This window comes from Embiotoca jacksoni, unplaced genomic scaffold, assembly GCF_022577435.1.
Source record: "Embiotoca jacksoni isolate LCO1_2020_lvr unplaced genomic scaffold, fEmbJac1.0.p SCAF_2, whole genome shotgun sequence".
In the NCBI taxonomy this organism is placed as follows: Eukaryota; Metazoa; Chordata; class Actinopteri; family Embiotocidae; genus Embiotoca; species Embiotoca jacksoni.
This window is the reverse complement of record NW_027185340.1, coordinates 13112517-13131301: the sequence shown is the minus strand read 5'-3', so window position 1 is coordinate 13131301 and position 18785 is coordinate 13112517. Positions and strand designations below refer to the sequence as shown.

Sequence of the window (18785 nt, the reverse complement as noted above, 5' to 3'; positions counted from 1 at the left end):
CATCATAATTCCAGACTTAGTAGCTTATAGTCACACTAGCCACACTTAGACACATTTTACTATGGTATCTAAAAATATGACAGAAATTGCTGTTTCATCTTTTTTTTATTTTTGGTATCTTTACATTTTATTTGAAACATAAAAGGTAATAAAACTAAAAAAAAAAGAACACATGGTGACAAAATTCTTCTGAATTAGCACTTTTCATAAAAAGAATGTAGAGAGATTATACTGGCTCGCCATATACTGGCTAGTTCAAAATGCTTGTGTTATTGGAAAACAAACAAAAACAAACAACTTTGTTGTCTTAACAAAAATCATACAATATCAAACTGATTCTCAGTTAGTAGTCATAACTGTTTAAAACCGAAAAAAAACTGTCATAAAGTGATTATATTGGTCCTCCGTGCAATTTCTTTATCAACAATAACAAACTCTAAGCCTAAAAAAGTTGTCCAGTGGCTATACTGCTCCTTAATGAGTAGGGATGTCTCCAATATTATTTAAAAAAAAAGTCATCTTTAATATTTTCATTTTTATAGTCATACAGTAATTATATTGATCAGTGAGCTGTAAATGACAACAAACTAAAACAAAGACGTACAGTAATTACACTAGTCCTTAGTGAGTAGAAATAAATGTCTGTAACAGCAAACAAAAACCCATAAAAAAAATGTATAACAAAAGTATTATGTAACAGTGATCTAAAGTAATGAATTGTAAATAAAACATATGAGGTTTGTCATGTTCAATGATACAGTGTTTTGTTTATACTAGTATGTCAATATTACAACATCTGTATTTTTACCGCATCATTACATGTTCGCTTGTCTTGAATCCCTAATTCACATAAGCCTCTACTTTGCTGAGAAGCTCGGCCGCCTTGTTCAGCGCTACCGCTTCATTCTCAGATTTGAACTGTCCGTTTGGTATGTGTGGATACGGATGGCAGTTGGGATATTGGGTCTTTTTGGCGTCCACCCCCAGTGCCTGAAGCTTTGCTACAATTTGAGGCAGATCCCTTAGTTGGGGGTTGTAGCGGGAAACTTGTGCGGCGATGGCTGAAATTGAGCTGCTGTTGGGGTGTTGACCATTTCGCTTGTACTCTGCGGCTATGAGAGACTTTTCCACTGCTTGATGGACTTTAAACAGACACCACTCTGTGCTCCCCCCACTGGTGTCTTTGTAAGCTGCATTGAGATCACAGCGAGCCTGTCTACACCAGCGCTTGGCCTCCTCTCTGTCCGGCCTCGGGACATTTCCGTGATGTCTCCAAAAGTTGTAGGAACGGTTGCCTCTGAAGAATCTCTCTCGACCACTTCTGTGATATCTGGCCTCCTGATTCCATTGCTGGTAGAAGTCTCTGAAATTGAAGTTGCCGCTTGGATAGGGCCCGCCTGCAGTTTTGTCTTTGCTTTTGCCTGTATTGAGCTCATCTATTCGATTCTGCAAATATTTGAAGGCCTCAGTGGCCAGAATGTGGCAGTCAGGATTTTTGTCAGGATGCCATCTGAGGTACAGTCGCTTGATGGCTTTGTGCCTCTCTTCTGCAGGAAGATTCCAGATCTCAGCCAAACATGTGTCAATTTCCCTTTTAGCTTCATCGAGAGTGTCTGGTAAGGAACTTGTTGATGGATGGGAAGAATGTGGCACGGCTCCTACTAGTAACTCCAGCTCCATGCAAGACGCTTCATCAGATGTGCAAGTCCTCCCTTCTCGTTTTAGCTTCCCTTCTCGTTTTAGCTTCCTTTCTCGTTTAAACTGATACAGGTCAAGACCACTGACTTCAGTTGGCTCATCTTCCCCAATATCTATTTTGAATCTCCGTGAATATTGTCCAAAGAGCCCAGGAAGTTCTTCAAGAATAACTGCATAAACATACTTGTTGTTAGTGCTGTAGCCAACATATTCCGCCTCCTCAAAGTTGTTGAGGATGTTCATGTCTAAGGAATCATGCCATTCCTCTGGAATATCTGTCCCAGTGGCTGGTGGATTGAGAAGTAAGCTTTCAGATGCAGCACTGTCGTGGATCTCATTCTTAGCCAGCGTTTTCAAAACGTCTTGCAGATTATCACACATAAGAAGATGTCCGAGCACTGTGAGGTGATGTGATGCAATCTTGTTACCTAAAAGAGCATTAATCTCCTTTGTCAACATCATATTGACTTCATTTAGTACCTTAGGAGCCATGTCGTCATTGTGCGTCAAGTAAAAGATGCAACCTTGTTTCTCCTTGTTGACAAAGACGTCAGTTTGACTGGCAGTTTTGTGTAGTGGCTGTTCATCCAGCCATAACTGCGTTTCCAGGGTTTTGCAGCAGACAATCTGAATACTGCCAAAAGTCTTGTCCCACATGTTAGCAGCAACTTCTTGTGTTATTTCACCCTGGGACTGCTCTCTGATCAGACAAATGAGTCCATATCTAAATGCTCCCGAGGAGAGATGTTTATCAAACCATCCACTAAATTCACAGCCAGTCCCAAGCTCACAACACTGCATGTTTAGCTCCACTATTTTTTCCTTGGTGAACTGAGACAGCATCTTTGGCTGAAATCTCTGAGGCAGCAGTTGCAGAAGCTGCTGATGCTTGTAGATGTCCTTGCCCAAATGACACTCACTGAGTTTCTCAAGCAACAGGAACTTTTTTTCCAGCGCTTCTTCTAACCTTTTGGTCTCAAATACTGTGTTATTGTAGTGGAGTTGGCTTGATGGGTATAATTTGCCGTCTACTGCAAGAAGATGCAACGTCTTTACTTCATCAACAAGGGTCTGGTTTCCCTGGGTTTCGATTAACTGAAACAATTGCTCAACAGCTCGTTTTACAGTTTTCAGCTGGTTTGGGTTTAGTTGTGGTTTGTCATGGGAATCAGCATAAACCGCTGCCAGAACGTTACAATACTGCACTGCAGTAGCTTCACTCGTCACACACCGATTTTCTTGAAGAACTCTTGAAACAGGGCGTCTTTTGGAGGAACTTTGTACAAATACGGTCTGAAATCAAGGTCATCGCGGAGTGAAAAAGAAACATCGTCAGCCCTTCGAAGTTCTGTGTCTTTTTCAACCAACACGACAGGAAGACCAGCCAGTGGCTCTCCTTCAAAGTCATTTGCTTGCAGGTAGGCGTACGCACTTCGAAACACTTTTGCACGGGTTTTGATCAACTGCTCACTTTTACAGGCCGACTGGCAGATGTTTCTCATGTTCCTGGTTACACAGTGTGAAGGTGGTTTCTCATAAGCTCCTGCCTTTATCATCATTTTTAGGAGGCTTTGGGACACATGATCTGGTGGTTCGATAATTGGCATTGAGGACCAAATCAAATCTTCATGCGTAGGATCTCCTTTGATCAAGGATTCTCTGATTTCAACAGCAGTTCTCACAGCAGAAAATGGTTGGTGATAGTCGCACAGCTCTTTCCGAATCATCACCGGGAAAAGGAACTTAATGCTGGCTATGCTCTTCAGCAACCCTTCCTCTTCCTTTCCTTTCTTCAAGGCTGTTCTGAAAAGTAATGATGAAGTCCGTTTCAACTCTTCAAGTTTACATTTCCCTTTTGCTTCTGATTCTAACTGGTACGCAAACTTTATGATTTCTTCTTTAGTCACATCATGCTTCATTCCAAGTTCTTTGATCAGCTGTTTTGCTTGAAGTGTTGCCTGGGAATCGTCACCACACAACTCAGTCCAAACTTTCTCAGGCACAAATCTCTCTTGGGGCAGCATTCTCCTGTAAAGCTCGATAGTATCATCAAAGTAGTATGATGCGATCTCCAGTCTACCTTGAGAACTCTGAATCAGTTTCACTGTCTTCATTGCAGCAATGATTTTTTCCTTGCACTGAGAAAAATTCCAAAAATGATGTAGTGACAGCAACATCTTGAGGCACTGAAGAGTCTGCTTCTCGGTGAGTTTATGCACAGCAGGCAGAATGAACTTCATGAAATAATCCAAATCATCCAGGACTGGAAGTTTCAGCGCTTCAGACAGAGTCATGTTATCGGGGTTGTTTTTGAGAAAAATGCTGTTGCAGTCGGGCAGCGTGAACAAGTCTGGAAATGTCTGTGAATATGCGCAGTTGAGGACAAATACTCCCGTAGGTCCATCAATCCTTATGTGTTTCCCGTTTATTGTTTCAAATAACGGTAAGGATGTAAGCTTCCTCTTATATTCTTGTTGGTTTTTGGACTTGGATATTCCAGACTGCAGGAAGTTCTGAAGCTCTCTCATGTCTTTACTTGAAAGCTGAGGGAACTGTGAGCGGTCAATGTTGTAGACCTGGTCTAACACTGAGCTTTTGTCATTCACATTCATAAGTTCAGTGTTTAGAAGTAGAGGGCGCAGTGTGCTGACCTCACAGAAGAACATGGTATCAAGCTTCATAAAGCCAAGTTTAAAGAGGATGCTTGATATGTCTTTATCTGAGGCAAACTGAATCACACTTGACATGTCTTTCATTGTTTGAAGGAGGTGCTTGTTGTTTAATCTTGGACACACAACAGGCACAATGCAGCAGTCACTGAAAAGCTCTCTCACGTTACTCAATGTCAGACTGTGTTTATTGTCACTCAATGTCACAGGAATTTCACTTGTTAAGAACAGCCAAAGTGATTTCAACCACTTCAACGTGTTCTCATTTGGGACACAAAGACCACTGTGTAGATCAACACGACAGTTCAGAAGATGCTGCTGAATTAAGGGCTTCAAATATTTCACTGCACATGGAACTGTCAGTTTTTTGACAAGGTTACAAGTTTGTAGAATGTCGATGTGACGACTGTTGGCTTTATAATCTGCGAATTGCTCCTTGTAGCCGAAGAAGATATCGTCATACATTGATATCAGCTTGGGAGATTGGGAGTCAAACACTCTCAGGACCTTATCTCTTGTGAGAAGAAGGGGAAGCCCAGTGAGTAAACTGGAATTGTCCTCAGTGACCTTGAGACGTGGGTCTTTCAAGCAAAAACTCAAGAGCTGTGAACATCTTTCTCCATTTCTGATCAGTGTGGTATTTATGGGCAGGGGTAAATCCTTGTCTGTTTGGTTTGGATCATTGAGAGGTTTTTCTCTTAGGAAAGTCTGCACAGCATGGGGACTGATATCTTTCACTTCAATGCCAGCCTCTTTGAAGCTAGTCCAAATTTTTTTCATGTTCGTGGAAAAAGGAACCAATTTCATCCCAAGGTCTTCCAAAATGGGATGAATCTCATTCAATGCTGAGTGTGTCAGGTGAGGTGCATTGGTTGATTCTGTTTCTCTGATGTTACACCAGTCAAAAGAGATTTCTTTGATTTCTCGACCTGCTATTACGCAAGTCGAGGTCCTCATCACTGGAATAACATTGTGGCCTTTTTCTTTAATTGATCTGTATACCTCGTGTATCATTTCATGCCAATCTGGACCAACATCTTTGGAAATATTTGGCCAAAAACGCAAGTACGAGGTATTGAAACAGGATTCAATATTTGCTAAAGAAACGTTCTTCTTTGCAAGCTTACAGCACATGATATGCAAGAGATCTGCATAGAGTGGAGCAATGACGTTCTGCTTCAAAGACTCATTCCAGTTTGCTTTCAGACTTTGGCCATCTTCCTTCCAAAGGCTTCTCCTGGCAGAATCTACCTCAAAGTTTCCATTGACATGTACTGGCAGTCCAGTTTTCCCTGGCAAGGGAAGTGAACAAAAGGCTTCTCCTTTAAAATCCAGATAGCTGGATGGAAATACCAGTGGTTTCTTTATGTTCACACGTGCCGCTAAGGCTGCCTGGGGAAGTTTGTCTGATGGTTTTATTTCAGCACTGTCTTTGAACGTGCCAAACTGTTCTGCAATGATCCATGTGCTTTTTCTTTCATCTGAGGTGGAAATGAGGGTTTTATAAAAAGCCTTCTGCGGGGTTGTTGGTTTGTCAGATTGCAGTGCATTTTGTAGATGTTTTACAAAAGCATCTTTTTCTTCCCTGCTTGTCTGTGGCAGACTTTTTTCAACCACAAAGATGGTTTCCAGTTCCCCTGAAGGTTCATTGATTTGATGGACTTTTATTGTGCAGATGTTTTTCAGAAACAGAATCAGTCCTTCGGGGTCTTCAGACAGAGCAGAGCACAGTTCTTCCATGTCACGGTCAGTGACCCCTTGCTGTGATATTTTGGAGCTGTTTGCGTTGGTACCCATCCTCAAAGGTAATCTGAACATGGTTCCCCTTTCAAGGGGAAATTTATCAGGAAGAAAGGATTTGTAGACATCGCTGTACATCTTCTTGAAAGTGTCAGCTAGATTATAGCCAATGCCAGTTTGTGGTTTGTCTGAATGGCTTTCAATGTATTTTTGATTGGGATCAGAAATGCAAAGTTTTTCATCTCCCGTGAGGATTGAAGGACAGTCCGTCAGATGGTAAACAGAGTTGAATCCAACTCCATATTTTCCTATCTTCCCTGGAGAGTTGTGCTTCCCCCCTTCTCCCAGCTGTTGAATGCCCACCAGGTCAGCATCCGAAAAGACTTTGTTGTTGAACACACACAGTGCAGGACCCTGCAGGTGGTTCCATTTCTTCCCAAATGTTTTTTCATTGTCATGTTGTCGTTTGTCCCAGACAAAGTGAATTTCTGTTGCCTCTGCATCATCAGCATTTTGGATCAGCTCTTTCAGGATATCCTTCTTTGATGGATAAGCTGAGATGATGTTTTTAATTCGAACAGTCAATTGTTCCTGCTGTTCAAACTGAAAGGCAAATGGTGACAGGTTTTCAACTACATTGTTTTGCAGAGTATGATGCCTGGTTGTTTTGATTCTGAAGTGGCGGGCCACAACACGTGGGATTCTCTCATGACATAATGTGACATCTGAAGTGACTGGCATCCATGGGCTGTCATTGAAATAGAGTTCACTTGCTGGTTGTAAAACCCTATCCTGATTGGGTATCAGACAATCATTTGTTGTTTTCACTTTGGCCTCATAAATCCCTTTTTGTAAAATTTCAAGGCAAACTGACAGATCACTCTTTGGCAGGGGCTTGTTTTGATGTCGAGAGTGCAAAACCTGGAGCACATTTAGAAACTGACTGATTGTGAAGTTCTTTTCAACACCTACACTTTTCCAGAGGTTTGTGAAACTGGTGAAGATAGGTGGAAGTACATGGAGATAGGGTTTTGCTTCAAACTGATTATTTTCAGCTACATGGCTTACATTTACAAATGCATCACCAATGAGGATGAATGGGAATGAATTTGCCCACTGTGAAATCAAGGTGGTGTTCCCAGAATCACTGATCCATTGATCTAGAAACTTATAGCACTCGTTTGCTATTTTGTGAAGCGTAGACTTGTCAGTGGATTTTGATTGCTTCCATGCTTCTCGCAGCTGCTGAAGCACTGTCTCTGGCTTTGGGCTGTTGTGAACTCCCAAAATGTGTAGAACTGGATCATTGTTGTGTATTTTCAGATTGGTGTGATCAAGCACATGCTGTGTCATGTTAACAAGTTGGGAGCATTTGTCACTAAAAACCTCACTGGGCTTTATAAGCGTTACATTTCTTTCCATTTTCGTATCCCCAGGGGAAAACGCTGGGAGAAATGCAGTGGTCCTCAGTGTTTCCCAGTGGGGACACTCTTCGTCCTGCATGTGATTCCTCATAAGTTCAAGAAGGCACTTCAAATGCACATATGCTTTCTTTTTGTCAACACTCCAGGTTTGAATCATTGTGCCTGCTTTCTCTGTGATGTCTTCCAGTGGGAGCTGATCATTTGCCATTCCAAGTTCCAACAAGCGTTGAATCGTTTTGGGGGAGCAAAAGTCCTTTTTGGTACCACCAAGCAATCGGCCCTCTTCTGATTCGAAAAGACAGGCAACTTTCCCTGAGGGATTCACAAGTCTCTGGATATATTGGAGCCGTCCGTCTGTTGTGGGTATGCATGGATAGCAGACCAGCAGATTGTCAATTTCTTCGATGTGAAGGTTAATAGCAAGCAGCACAAGAGTATCTCTACTCTTATGGTCCATGGTACTAATGTTGTTGAACACGATCTCTTGGTAAAACTTCACCCAGTTCCAAGTTCTGTCTTGTAAAGCCTTTTCTAGGCCAGCCTGTTTGAAGCTATTTCTCAACCAGAGTGGAAGAGGAACAACATGGTTGGGGGCTTTCACATATTTCTTACACACCTCAACTGCAAATGCACAGATCTCTTTATGCTTCTCAATGTCGTCATGTAGAAATATGGCATTGTTCATTGAGCACCAATGTTCTCCATCACTGAAGAGCTCTGGGCCATTGGAGTCCTGGGCCATGGCCAAGTAAAACGCATCCACCAAAGGCTTGAAGGTTTCACTCACTTTCTCCCTATCGGGCCAAAAGGTGTGGTAACAGTAACTCTCCAGTTGCTCGTTTTCAGACATTTTCTTCAGTGCGCAGAGTACAGTTACATACGCTGTCATGACAGGATCCCGAAGAAGAGCTTTGTTCCAGTTATTTTTTAGTCCGCTCTCCCATAGAGCTTTCCGGTTGCTGGTCACAGCAAATGTTCCATTTACATTGACCGGAAGACCTGTGTGAATGGGAAGAGGAAGGAAGCAAAATGCCTGTCCAACGAGATCTGTTTGTAATGGGGCCAGTTTTCCAGATTCTGGGTTCTTTTGCAAGGGCACAGCAATCCCTCCGATGGGCAAGGTGAACTTGGCTTGCTTGTTTTTTTGAAGGGCCATTGTCAAGGACTGATCTGTTCCAAAGCAGTTGTACAGGAGCCAGGACTGGGCTTCAGTTACATCAGACTGCTGACTGGTTATTTGGACAATGTTGATTGTGCAGCAGTCAATTACCTCTTTGAACTTTCCGTCAAGTTTCTTCAGTGAATTCTTAGCTTGCTGCTGCTGTTTTGACACAATACTTTCATCAGGAATCCTCATTTCACCCTCAGAGGTTTTGGAGATAGTGAGGATGGTTTGTATTTCGTCATCTCTTGGTGGAGTTGATGCATTGTTTGAGGTATTTTGAAGGGACAATGTTTTGATGTTCTTCAGAAAAAGCAGGTGAGTTTGTGAATTCTTAGTGAAGTGCTGTTGAAAATCAATGATATTGTTTTTGAGATAAACCTTTGTGCTTATTTCTGACTTGAGAGCCTCTTCTTCACTTCGGAAAGGTATTTTGATCAGAGTGCCCGGATAGGGTTCAGGAGGACTTTGTCTGGTGAAGCTACAGTCAAAAATGCCTTCGTATGGTCCAAACTGACCAGGGAACCAATAAAAGATTTTCTGTTCAGAGAGATCCAGCTTGATCCCAGGATTTGATTTCTGTTTGATGTGCTTCTTAAGGTGAGTTACATTTGGATCAAGTATGAGAAGTTTGTGTCCACTAAGGATGGAGGGGATATCAGTCACATGATACACTGTATTAAAGCCAAGTCCAAACTTTCCAATTTTTTCCACTTTGTTTTCCTTTGAGGCAGAGCCAACTTTGACAACATTTTCCCAATCCTCGGCTGTGAACTGCTCATTGTTGAAAGCCCAAAGACACGGTCCCTGACAAAGGGCCATGCCAGGGTCAATAAGACTCTCAGGGGCATCTTTGTGTACTCTGAAATCCACCAAGAATTTACAGGCATCTGCCCCAGCATCCTCTGCATTTTGAATGAGCTCTTTGAAGATGTCACTTTCTTCATCATAGTCTTTGAGAATGTTTTTAATCCTCATTGTTATTGGTTCAGATTGTCCACATTGTTCTATTCCCACCAACTCTGGAGCAAGGATGTAGGTACTGAGAAATCGAATGTTCAACCATTCAGCCGTTGCTTTCCGGATTTCCTGATGTATGACATACATTTCTTTTTGGCTGTCTTTAAGTTCTTTCATCCCATTTTTGCTGACATCACAGAAGACTGCTGTAGATCGTGGTTTAAGGGTACATAGTTCACCTTCTAGGATGACTGGGACTGGGATGTCATCCTCAACTGTCTTATTCTCTCTCCACAGCCAGTCAAGAATTTCTATTGACACTTTCACCTCAGAGGGACTTGCAAATGGCTGTCGCCTTTCTTCAATTGTGTGGTGAATAGAGCTCAGAATGGCAAAAATGTCTTCATCTGACTGTAATGTTCTCAGGCCAAACTCCTGGAGCAACTTCTTGTATGGCAAAAATTCTTTTGGCACCCTCCCAATGTGTGAGCTCAGATCTAGATTAGGTGGGTAGTCAAGAACCAGTTCCTGTGGTGCAACAAATTGGTTGTGGTTCCACAGCCAGCGTGTCTCCTTGTTCATTGCTGCTGCAAATACTGGGATGTTTTCTTGCATGTGTTTGTAAGTGCTGTACAACTTTCTTTTGAAATCAACATTTGTATCAGGATCAGTCATTTCCCGTGCTTTTGATACCAAGACTGACAAATTCTCAATCACTTTTTCAGGCGGGGGTAGCCGTTTGAGACCAAGTTTGCAGCTTACTCTGTCACTGAGATTTCTCACCAGAGGCATTACATGTCCCACAATGTCTTCGTACACACAATGTCTTATTTCATCTGGACAGAAGAAACAACTTTGTTGAGATTCCACACTTTTGTCATTACCAGGTTGAACACATGGGACCCATTTTAGCATTTTGAGGCAATGGAGCTGCTCAGGAGAAAACTTTGACAGTAGATCATTAGCGTCCAACATTTTCAAAAGAACCTGAGCTCTTTTGAGAGCCTCTTTTTGAGAGTCCATTTGCAGTTTGTCAATCAGTGTGGCGGCATGTAGAAGATGCTCAGGTGAAACATCTACCTCTTTATTTAGTAATCCAAGCTCCGTTAGGCTTCCCAGCATCTGCAGTGTCTTAGTGTATAGACGTGGGGGGAAGAAGTCTGACTCAAAGATGACTGTAAAAGTTTGAATTCTTGGATCAAAAAAGCTTGAGGGCTTTTTTAGCTCTCCATTCACTTGAAGGAAGCTCAAGTTCTTACATCTGCATTTCAGGGTCTGGTTTTGAGAGAACAGGATATTGCCATGCTGCAACATCCAAGTCATTGTTTTCTCTATTTCTTCAATGCTGCAAGCTCCCCTCTCAATACAGTCGATGAGGACATTGGCTGCTTGTGCTGTGTCCAAGAGATTAACTTTAAGCAGCTGAAAGAGTCTGCGCTCAGCCTCAGTAGCACACTGGACAACTGAATCAGGCATAGGGAGCTCTGTTGGTACTTTTAGACCAGAAATCAGAAGCACAGCTTGTTTTGACTGAGCTGCAACACAGGATCCTTTCATGGTTTGAAACAGAGGCAACATTGAGAGGAAATCTTTCTCTTTGTCTGAGAGAGAATTGAGATGAGAGAGATACTCTTTCAGTTGTTCCCGTGCTGTGTGAGATGCAGTCGTGAGTTCTCTGATGAGCAGCCGAGAATCTAAATTCATCAAGACCTTTACGACACTCCTTGGAGATGGGCTCGGCACATAAGACTCAAGGTCTTCGTGTTTGAGCCACTCGCTTCCTCTCACCACTGTGCCACCAACTTTGTTCACCAACAGAGCTATTTGGTCTGGCAAACTAATCTGCTTGATTTTTTGAAAAATTAGGGTTGTGTTGTGTTTCAGTTTTGCTAGTGATACAGGCTGACTGACAGACAGAGGACTGACTGGTATTACAGGTATTTCGGCGAAACGACTTAACTCCTTGAAGTGAGTGTTGAGAAACTTCCAGAATTCTTGGAGCCAGTCTAACGGTGGATGCTGGTTGTTGCTGATGTCCCACGAAACAAGGTCCGTGCTTGTCTGCTTCCAGTCCTCTGGCAAATACCTTCTTGTATATTCAGCCACAAGGTCTGCATCGATATTGATGACTTTGAATAAGTCTGAAAAACAAAACAAACAAAAAAACATTTTTAGTTATATGTGTGTGTAGTGCCAAAAGGTGCAGAAGTTCCAATCACTGTATCCTATAAATTGACTATGACCTACTTTTTGTGGCCAGTTCCTCCAGATGGTTTCTGCATGCTGGACTGAGATCATGTGGGATGAAGAGATGTTTACAGTATGGCAGCAAGACTCTGCACAAAACACAAGTTTGTTCAGTGTACATGTAACAAAGACAAGGACATTTGCATAAAGTTTCCATCTAAATGGAGTGACCAAAAACAGATACAATGAAATCTAAATCCAATCAAACAGAAAGAAATAACAGCAATTGTTAATTAATATAATTAGGAAAGTAGACATGAGCCAATCGGTAGTGGGCTGACATCTGAACATAGTGCACTTAAAATGACTTTAAACTACAGTAAATAATTCCAAATTATTTCTTAACCTAATAACTTTTAAAAGTTGATTCTTAACAAAATATTTTTGTAGATCTCGTAAACCTAATATAAGCTACCTTCCCACCACCTCAGTAGACAGAAGAGTTTGCGACAAATTGGTGAACATGGTGCAGTATTGCATAAATAAGAGCTTCATGGGTTAGGGGAGACCAACAAAGGTAAAGGTGGACACAGGCACAAACTGATGACGCCAATGTTTCTCTTCATCTACTGGATGTGTAAATGGGCAGTTGCTTCCTAACATCTTCACCTTTGCAACGTTATGCGGTGACAATATGTCAGTATTGTATTTTGAGTCTCTTTCGGTGCCCCCAAATGGCAAAAACATAAGATCCAATCATTATTTATTTTTAAGGTTAAAGTTATGATTTACAGCCTAAAGGGGACTATGAACATAACCACTGTTTATTCCTCATTTTGCTGTTATCAAAAGCAATTATGTTAACATGATTGCAATGTGATTTATTTGCTTGTGTACAACAAAATGTAAAACAACAAAAGTCAGACCAAATGTTTTACTATGGAGGCCAAAAACAGTCGTGGCAAATATAACATTTACTCCAGATATTCATAACCAGAAACAGATAATCAATAGACAAATTAAAACCCTACCTTGGAAATTCATTGCTGTCAATCAAAGCAGTGTCCTCCTCTCTGTCCGTGAAAGATCTGAAAGAACCATCACTAAGTGGAAGCAGCTGAAGTCCCTCCAGTTCTGTGTATTCTCCATCACCCAGGATGTACTCCAAAAGACAGAGTTTGTCGTCCTTCGCGATGCTATGTGTGCCAGTCCTGTGGAGAATGTCCCTGAGGAAGGTTGGAGTCACACGTTTCAGGGTAGTGAGGTGTGGATAGGCCTTATCTATCGCACTGGCAACACTAGCAGGTAAGGTGACAAGATTTTCTTCACAGGAAATCAAAGTCCTTTTAATGGCAGCCAATATGTCATTGCTTGTTGGACCATTACAGGGGAACACAGCTTCTGATGGAGCGATGAACTTTCTGTCATCCTTGGCAAGAGAGAGGACAGCCAAATTCTCTCTGAATAAGTGGTGAAAAACATCCAGGGCAACGGCGTACCATCTCTCTTTGTGTCGTAGCTGGGCGACATCTGGCCACAGATTGTACACGAAAGACGCAGGGAGAATGGATTCTTGGGCAAGTTTGATGGCATCTTGAATCATCATGATGTATGTTTGAGGGAGCACCTTCTTCATCAGCAACTCATTCCACAAAGCATGTTCGTCATGTTTCTGGTCCTCTTCTTGCCACTTGATGTGTCTTCTGTTGTCGGTGAGGCCAAAGCAGGCATTGACATAAACGGGAAGTCCTGTCTTGTTGGATTCATTGTTTGGAAGGGGGAGAAAGCAGCTCAGTCTACTCTCACTGCACTCTCTCTTCACACCACAGGGGAATGCTAGGTCAACTCGAGGTAAGAAGCTCAACTTTTTTGCGAGGACATCAAGATCTTCTACATTGCCCTCTTTCATGGTACATGTTGTCACGAGCCACTTTGTCTCTTTGGCTTCTTCTGAATTGAGGGATATCAGCTTGAACCTTGTCAAACCCTCGATGACCGATTCATCTTCTGACTCTAAAAGGACATCTGCAGGGACTGAGGATTTCACTTCAAGTCTGGTGTTAACAGTGCCATTTACGTCAATATGTATCAAGGACACGGAGTTCACGCTTTTCAGGAAGAGGAGGCTTAAGTCTGCATCTGCAATGAAGCTATCAAAAAGTTCAACCACCTTATCGGAGTCGTATAGGTTGTCTGAGATTTCCGATGCCTCGTTGCGCAAGGGGAATCTGAAGATTGTCCCATCAAAGTGCCGATCCTCCATGACAACTTTTGACCATTCTTGTCCGCTTATGAGCGAAACTATATCTCGAAAGGGTTGGAACTGATCACGCATGGTCATGAGAGCCTCTTGGTGTTCCGCATCATCCAGAGACCACTGGAACCCTCCATTTCTATCTCCAAATATTTTTTCTTGAGGGTCCATCAAGCCAAGGTGTCCTGAGCTGAATATACTGGGCACATCTATGAATAAATTAGAGCAGATATTGTTCAATCACTAATACTGTGTACAGTACGTTCTGTAAGACTCCTACATAAACTCATCTTTAGGAATATATGTGGCAACTATACATGGCTTTACCTGTTGTGTGGTAAACAGAGTTGAAGCCGATTCCAAACCTCCCGACTTTGTTTGGGTCATTGCGCTTGATACTTCTTCCTGCCATCTGAATTCCTTCCCAGTCATCGTCAGTGAACGCTGCGTTGTTGTAGGCATAGAGAGCTGGACCTTTGCAGAAAAAAAAGTTCAAAGATAAGTGCTTATGGTAATCATTTGTTGTTTATCATTCATTCTGTATAACTGCTTATTTAAAATCTATCCCAATATGCACTCAGTGAAATGAAAATGCTTAACGGTCCCTTTTTTTTGTTGAGAAATGTACACTGCGTGTATTCAGCAAGTGTGCCTTTGGATGAGCAGTTTGGACTTCTTTAGGTTTGTGATGTCACAAACTCACTCATGGCATATCTTCACCCCCAGCACAACCCCCCGTTTACCGATTTATGTGTAAGAAAACACTCAGCGGCCATTCCCTCAACCGGCTAGCGAGCTACAAGACTGAGGAACACCTGTGATTGGCCTGGACGTGCATCATTCAGAAAAAGAGCCAGCCAATCAGAAGTGAGGATCATTTCAATCAATGCACCTTAAAGACACGGGCACAAAACAACCTGTTCTTTGTGAAGCTCCAGAAAAGCTTAAGAGAGATGTAAAACTATAATGAGATGGGTTTTTTTTTTTGTTATTTTAAACCTCAAAAACCCATTCTAATGGACATCAAAGACTGCTAATAAAACATGGGAAAATTGTAAATTAGGGGGCCGTTAAGACGGAGGGGCTGTAAACAGGTTCAGCAGACATAAGGTAATCTCTCCAAATAGGTGCTTTTCATAGTTATATAATACCTATTTGGTGTGTCTACATTGCAGGAACTATGAACAATTGTGCTTATTAGAAAGCCGTTTGAGGGACTATTTTAGCCCCTACTTCAGGGTAGGACTGTGGACTGTGGACTGTGCTGACAGGTCATCATTGTAAATGAGAATTGGTTCTCAATTGATTTTACCTGGTTAAATAAAGGTAAAAAAAAACAAAAAAAAAAAACAAAAAAAAAAAAAAAAAAACATAGTGTGACGTAAGTGTAGTTTGATTGGTCAAACACGAGCAAATGAAGCCACTGCCATTAAATAACTTGTGCAAAACAGTAGCTGTGGAAACAATAGATCTTTATTAGCCTTAGGAAGTGGAAGAAAAGACGGACAAAAACGTGTCACACAGAAGTGACTTTGTCACCCAAAATCTGACTTGCTTAGCTTCAGTGTTCCTATTGGCAGTGAAAAGGCAAACAGAAATAAAAATCTTGAAGGTACATAGTTCACAGGGAGCTCCCAGCGGTTAGTTCCTCCACCAACAACTGTTGGCTTCATATGGGTATAATGTAAATTGCAGACTAAAATGCTTACTTTTAGAAACATTATAATAATATTAGCGTTTTTTGTTGGACATGGGCCCATTTAACTGTAAATAGAACCAGCTTCGTACTAATATAACAGAGATTTATTTTAAAGTCCGGTTTAACTAAATGTAATCATCAGAATCTAATGCCGAGTCTGTGTTGGGCTGCCAAAATAATTTTGTGACGATAGGAAAAAAAACGAGACAACCACACTAGACTGTGGAGGAAAACCCACATTTTAAGAAGCAGAATATACAATATCCAAAAACTAGGAACCAGGCCAGGCATTTGTAGTATTAGACCTCTTTTTGCCCAGAGGCTAACAGACAGTGTTATTGTTCCTTTTAATATATAAAAAACATTCAACACACATATTTGTTGAACATTTTAAGTTTGTTATTCACTGAACAACATAAATACCTTGGTATTTTCCAAGTTCATCAGTCCAAAGGCTCTCAGTCCCATAGCTTCTCTCATCATGAATGAAAACCACTTCTGTGGCTTGAGCATCATCTGCATTTTGAATCAGCTCCTGTTGACAAATCAACAAAATGACCATTAACAGAGCCTAGCAGCACCCACCCAGTTCTGCACAGACATGAAGGAAGCCACCGACCCATCCTCACGGCAGACATACCACCCCCTTTATCGTTTTATTGGCAGCAAGAAAAAAAAAAGCACATATCTAACCTTTTAATCAAAACATTAATAAAAAAAAAGAAAAGAAAAGAAAACAACACTTTTTTTTTGTTACAATAATTCAAGAAAAAAGTCAACATGTTATTAACCATGCTGGCGATACCATAAAAACAGATAAGCAAGAGCTGAAGAATAATTCTATCAGGGATGTGTATGATTAAAATAAATATACATATATTACATAAGGTAATTGTCAAAACTAGTATTTGACAGCATTATACCAACCTTCAAAATTTGTCCACCATCTGGATATCGACGCAGAATATCTTTCAGATAATCAATGAAGGGCGGTGCTGTGGCCCCGAAGGACGTCCTACACCAAGAAACAGGATTAAAGAGTTAGAAACCAGAACTAAGATTCAAATCATCACAGTGCTTAACAATTCAGAAAAATTGCCAGTGGGTAAAGTAATGCAAGAAATGCAAAGACATAATGACAGAGGGAGAAGATAAATCTGTTGAAACATCAACATTTTCTGAGAATAAGAAAATATTAAATTACCCCAAAAAACCTATATATGCCTAAAATTACAATATCTTAGCTTAACATCCAATTAAAATTGAACCTCTGTAGCCTCTGACATTTCTGTAAACGTCAGCAAACACATCAAAACTCGTGAACTCTGAGCATACTGAAAACTGAAAAGTTTTTACATGAATACCACAAGAGGGCAGCGTTCATTTTCTTTTTCTTTTTTATTTAGAATTTATTTGCAGAGATGGGTACTTAGAGACCATTAAAAATTGTCTGTAAAGATGCTTGAAAATAGTTATGAAATGATCATTATTATTACATATTCATGATAATCAGTTGCACAGTAAGTTCATTAAGTCACATAACAGCTAAATATTGCTACGCCAACACAGCAATATGTGAGATCAAGTCTTATTAGTTACAATAAAGGTTTTAATTCCATATTCATTATTATTCATTTGCATGTGTAACTGAGTTCTTCAATGGCATAGATAGAGTATAAACCTGTCAAGTTATTTATCATGTGGTTTCGATCTGTTGTACTCACAAGACAGACTTAACTTATTGTTAGGTAGTTACTTTATTAATCCCCGAGGGGACTTTTTTTTTTTTGCTACAGCAGCATATAGGAAGCAATAGATAATAATAAAATAATAGAAAGCAATAAAATAGCAGTAAAATAGCAGTAAAAATATTAAATATAAAATGCACAGTATATACAGTATATACATTACAGTATATATCTATATATATATTATATACAAACAATCAAGAACACAGACAACTTGCACATCGCTGCCATGACAACATGATGACAATGCAGATTTTGGTTTTAGATTGTAGAGTCGGTAGAGAGTCAGTATGTGTCATAACTCACCGAGCTTTTTTCTTTGTCTTCTGACTCATCTCTCCTGGGTTGGTTGCTGTAAGAGAGTCAAAGGTGTAAAAGGCTTTTGCAGAGTAGTGCTGGAAAGTAACTAAGTACATTTCCTCAACTACTATTCTTAGGTACAGTTTTTAAATACTTTATAGTGTTTCCCATTTTATTTTACTTGATACCTCCACTCCACCACATTTGCGGAAATATTGTTCTTTCTACTCCACTACATTTATCTGACACATTTTAAAAGAAGCTTTAACACAATGGATGATAGAACAAACTTTTTAAATAAAACATACCTGGTAATCAGCATAATCCCTATACAGTGCTTACTAACAGATATTTTACATAGCCTGTAATATAATACATCAGTCAGAACCAAACCAACACTTTTACTTTTATACATTTTGCTGCTGAAATTCTGTACTTTTACTTCAGTAGGGTTTTTCATGCAGGACTTTTACTTGTAATGGAGTATTCTTTTTTTTTTTTACATTGCTGTATTAGTACTGTAGTGTGTTGGGATAGGTAATGGAGTTTTCCCAGAATGTCCTGAATTAATGTGTTAATGTTTCGTATTCGGCCCTCTTGTGTGCGTTTTTGGGTTGTGTGTAAATGTTCAGGGATTGTTCTGCAGCCAAACAGCAGGTCCTAGGGTTAGGATCTGCGTGGAAATAAAGTTCATCTCTCTGGCTGATCTTTTATCGTTAAGAATCTCTGACGCATTACAGTACTGTCACATAAATAAATAATTATTTTACTTCTTCCACCACAAAGCAGGGAATACACATAAATACAGGAATAAATAAGCACAAGAATAAACATTTGTAAAGACATACAAAGATGCAGAAGAAAATGTAAGAAACTAAATCAAAATAAAATTAGTCTAAGCCTTCAACTTTTCTCATCCTATAATCCATTTTCCCTAAAAACAC

General features: G+C 40.6%; 1 protein-coding gene across 1 annotated transcript; it reads right to left on the bottom strand.

The window, feature by feature from the left end:
* Window positions 1-86: 86 nt before the first annotated feature.
* sacs2 (sacsin molecular chaperone 2) lies at window positions 87-18615 on the bottom strand. The gene is given in 8 exon segments (XM_069154635.1): window positions 87-2925; window positions 2928-11794; window positions 11901-11989; window positions 12872-14303; window positions 14422-14568; window positions 16217-16328; window positions 16721-16808; window positions 17848-18615. Coding segments are annotated over 8 exon segments (12930 nt in total). The 5' UTR covers window positions 17958-18615; the 3' UTR covers window positions 87-840.
* Between the last annotated feature and the right edge of the window lie 170 nt (window positions 18616-18785).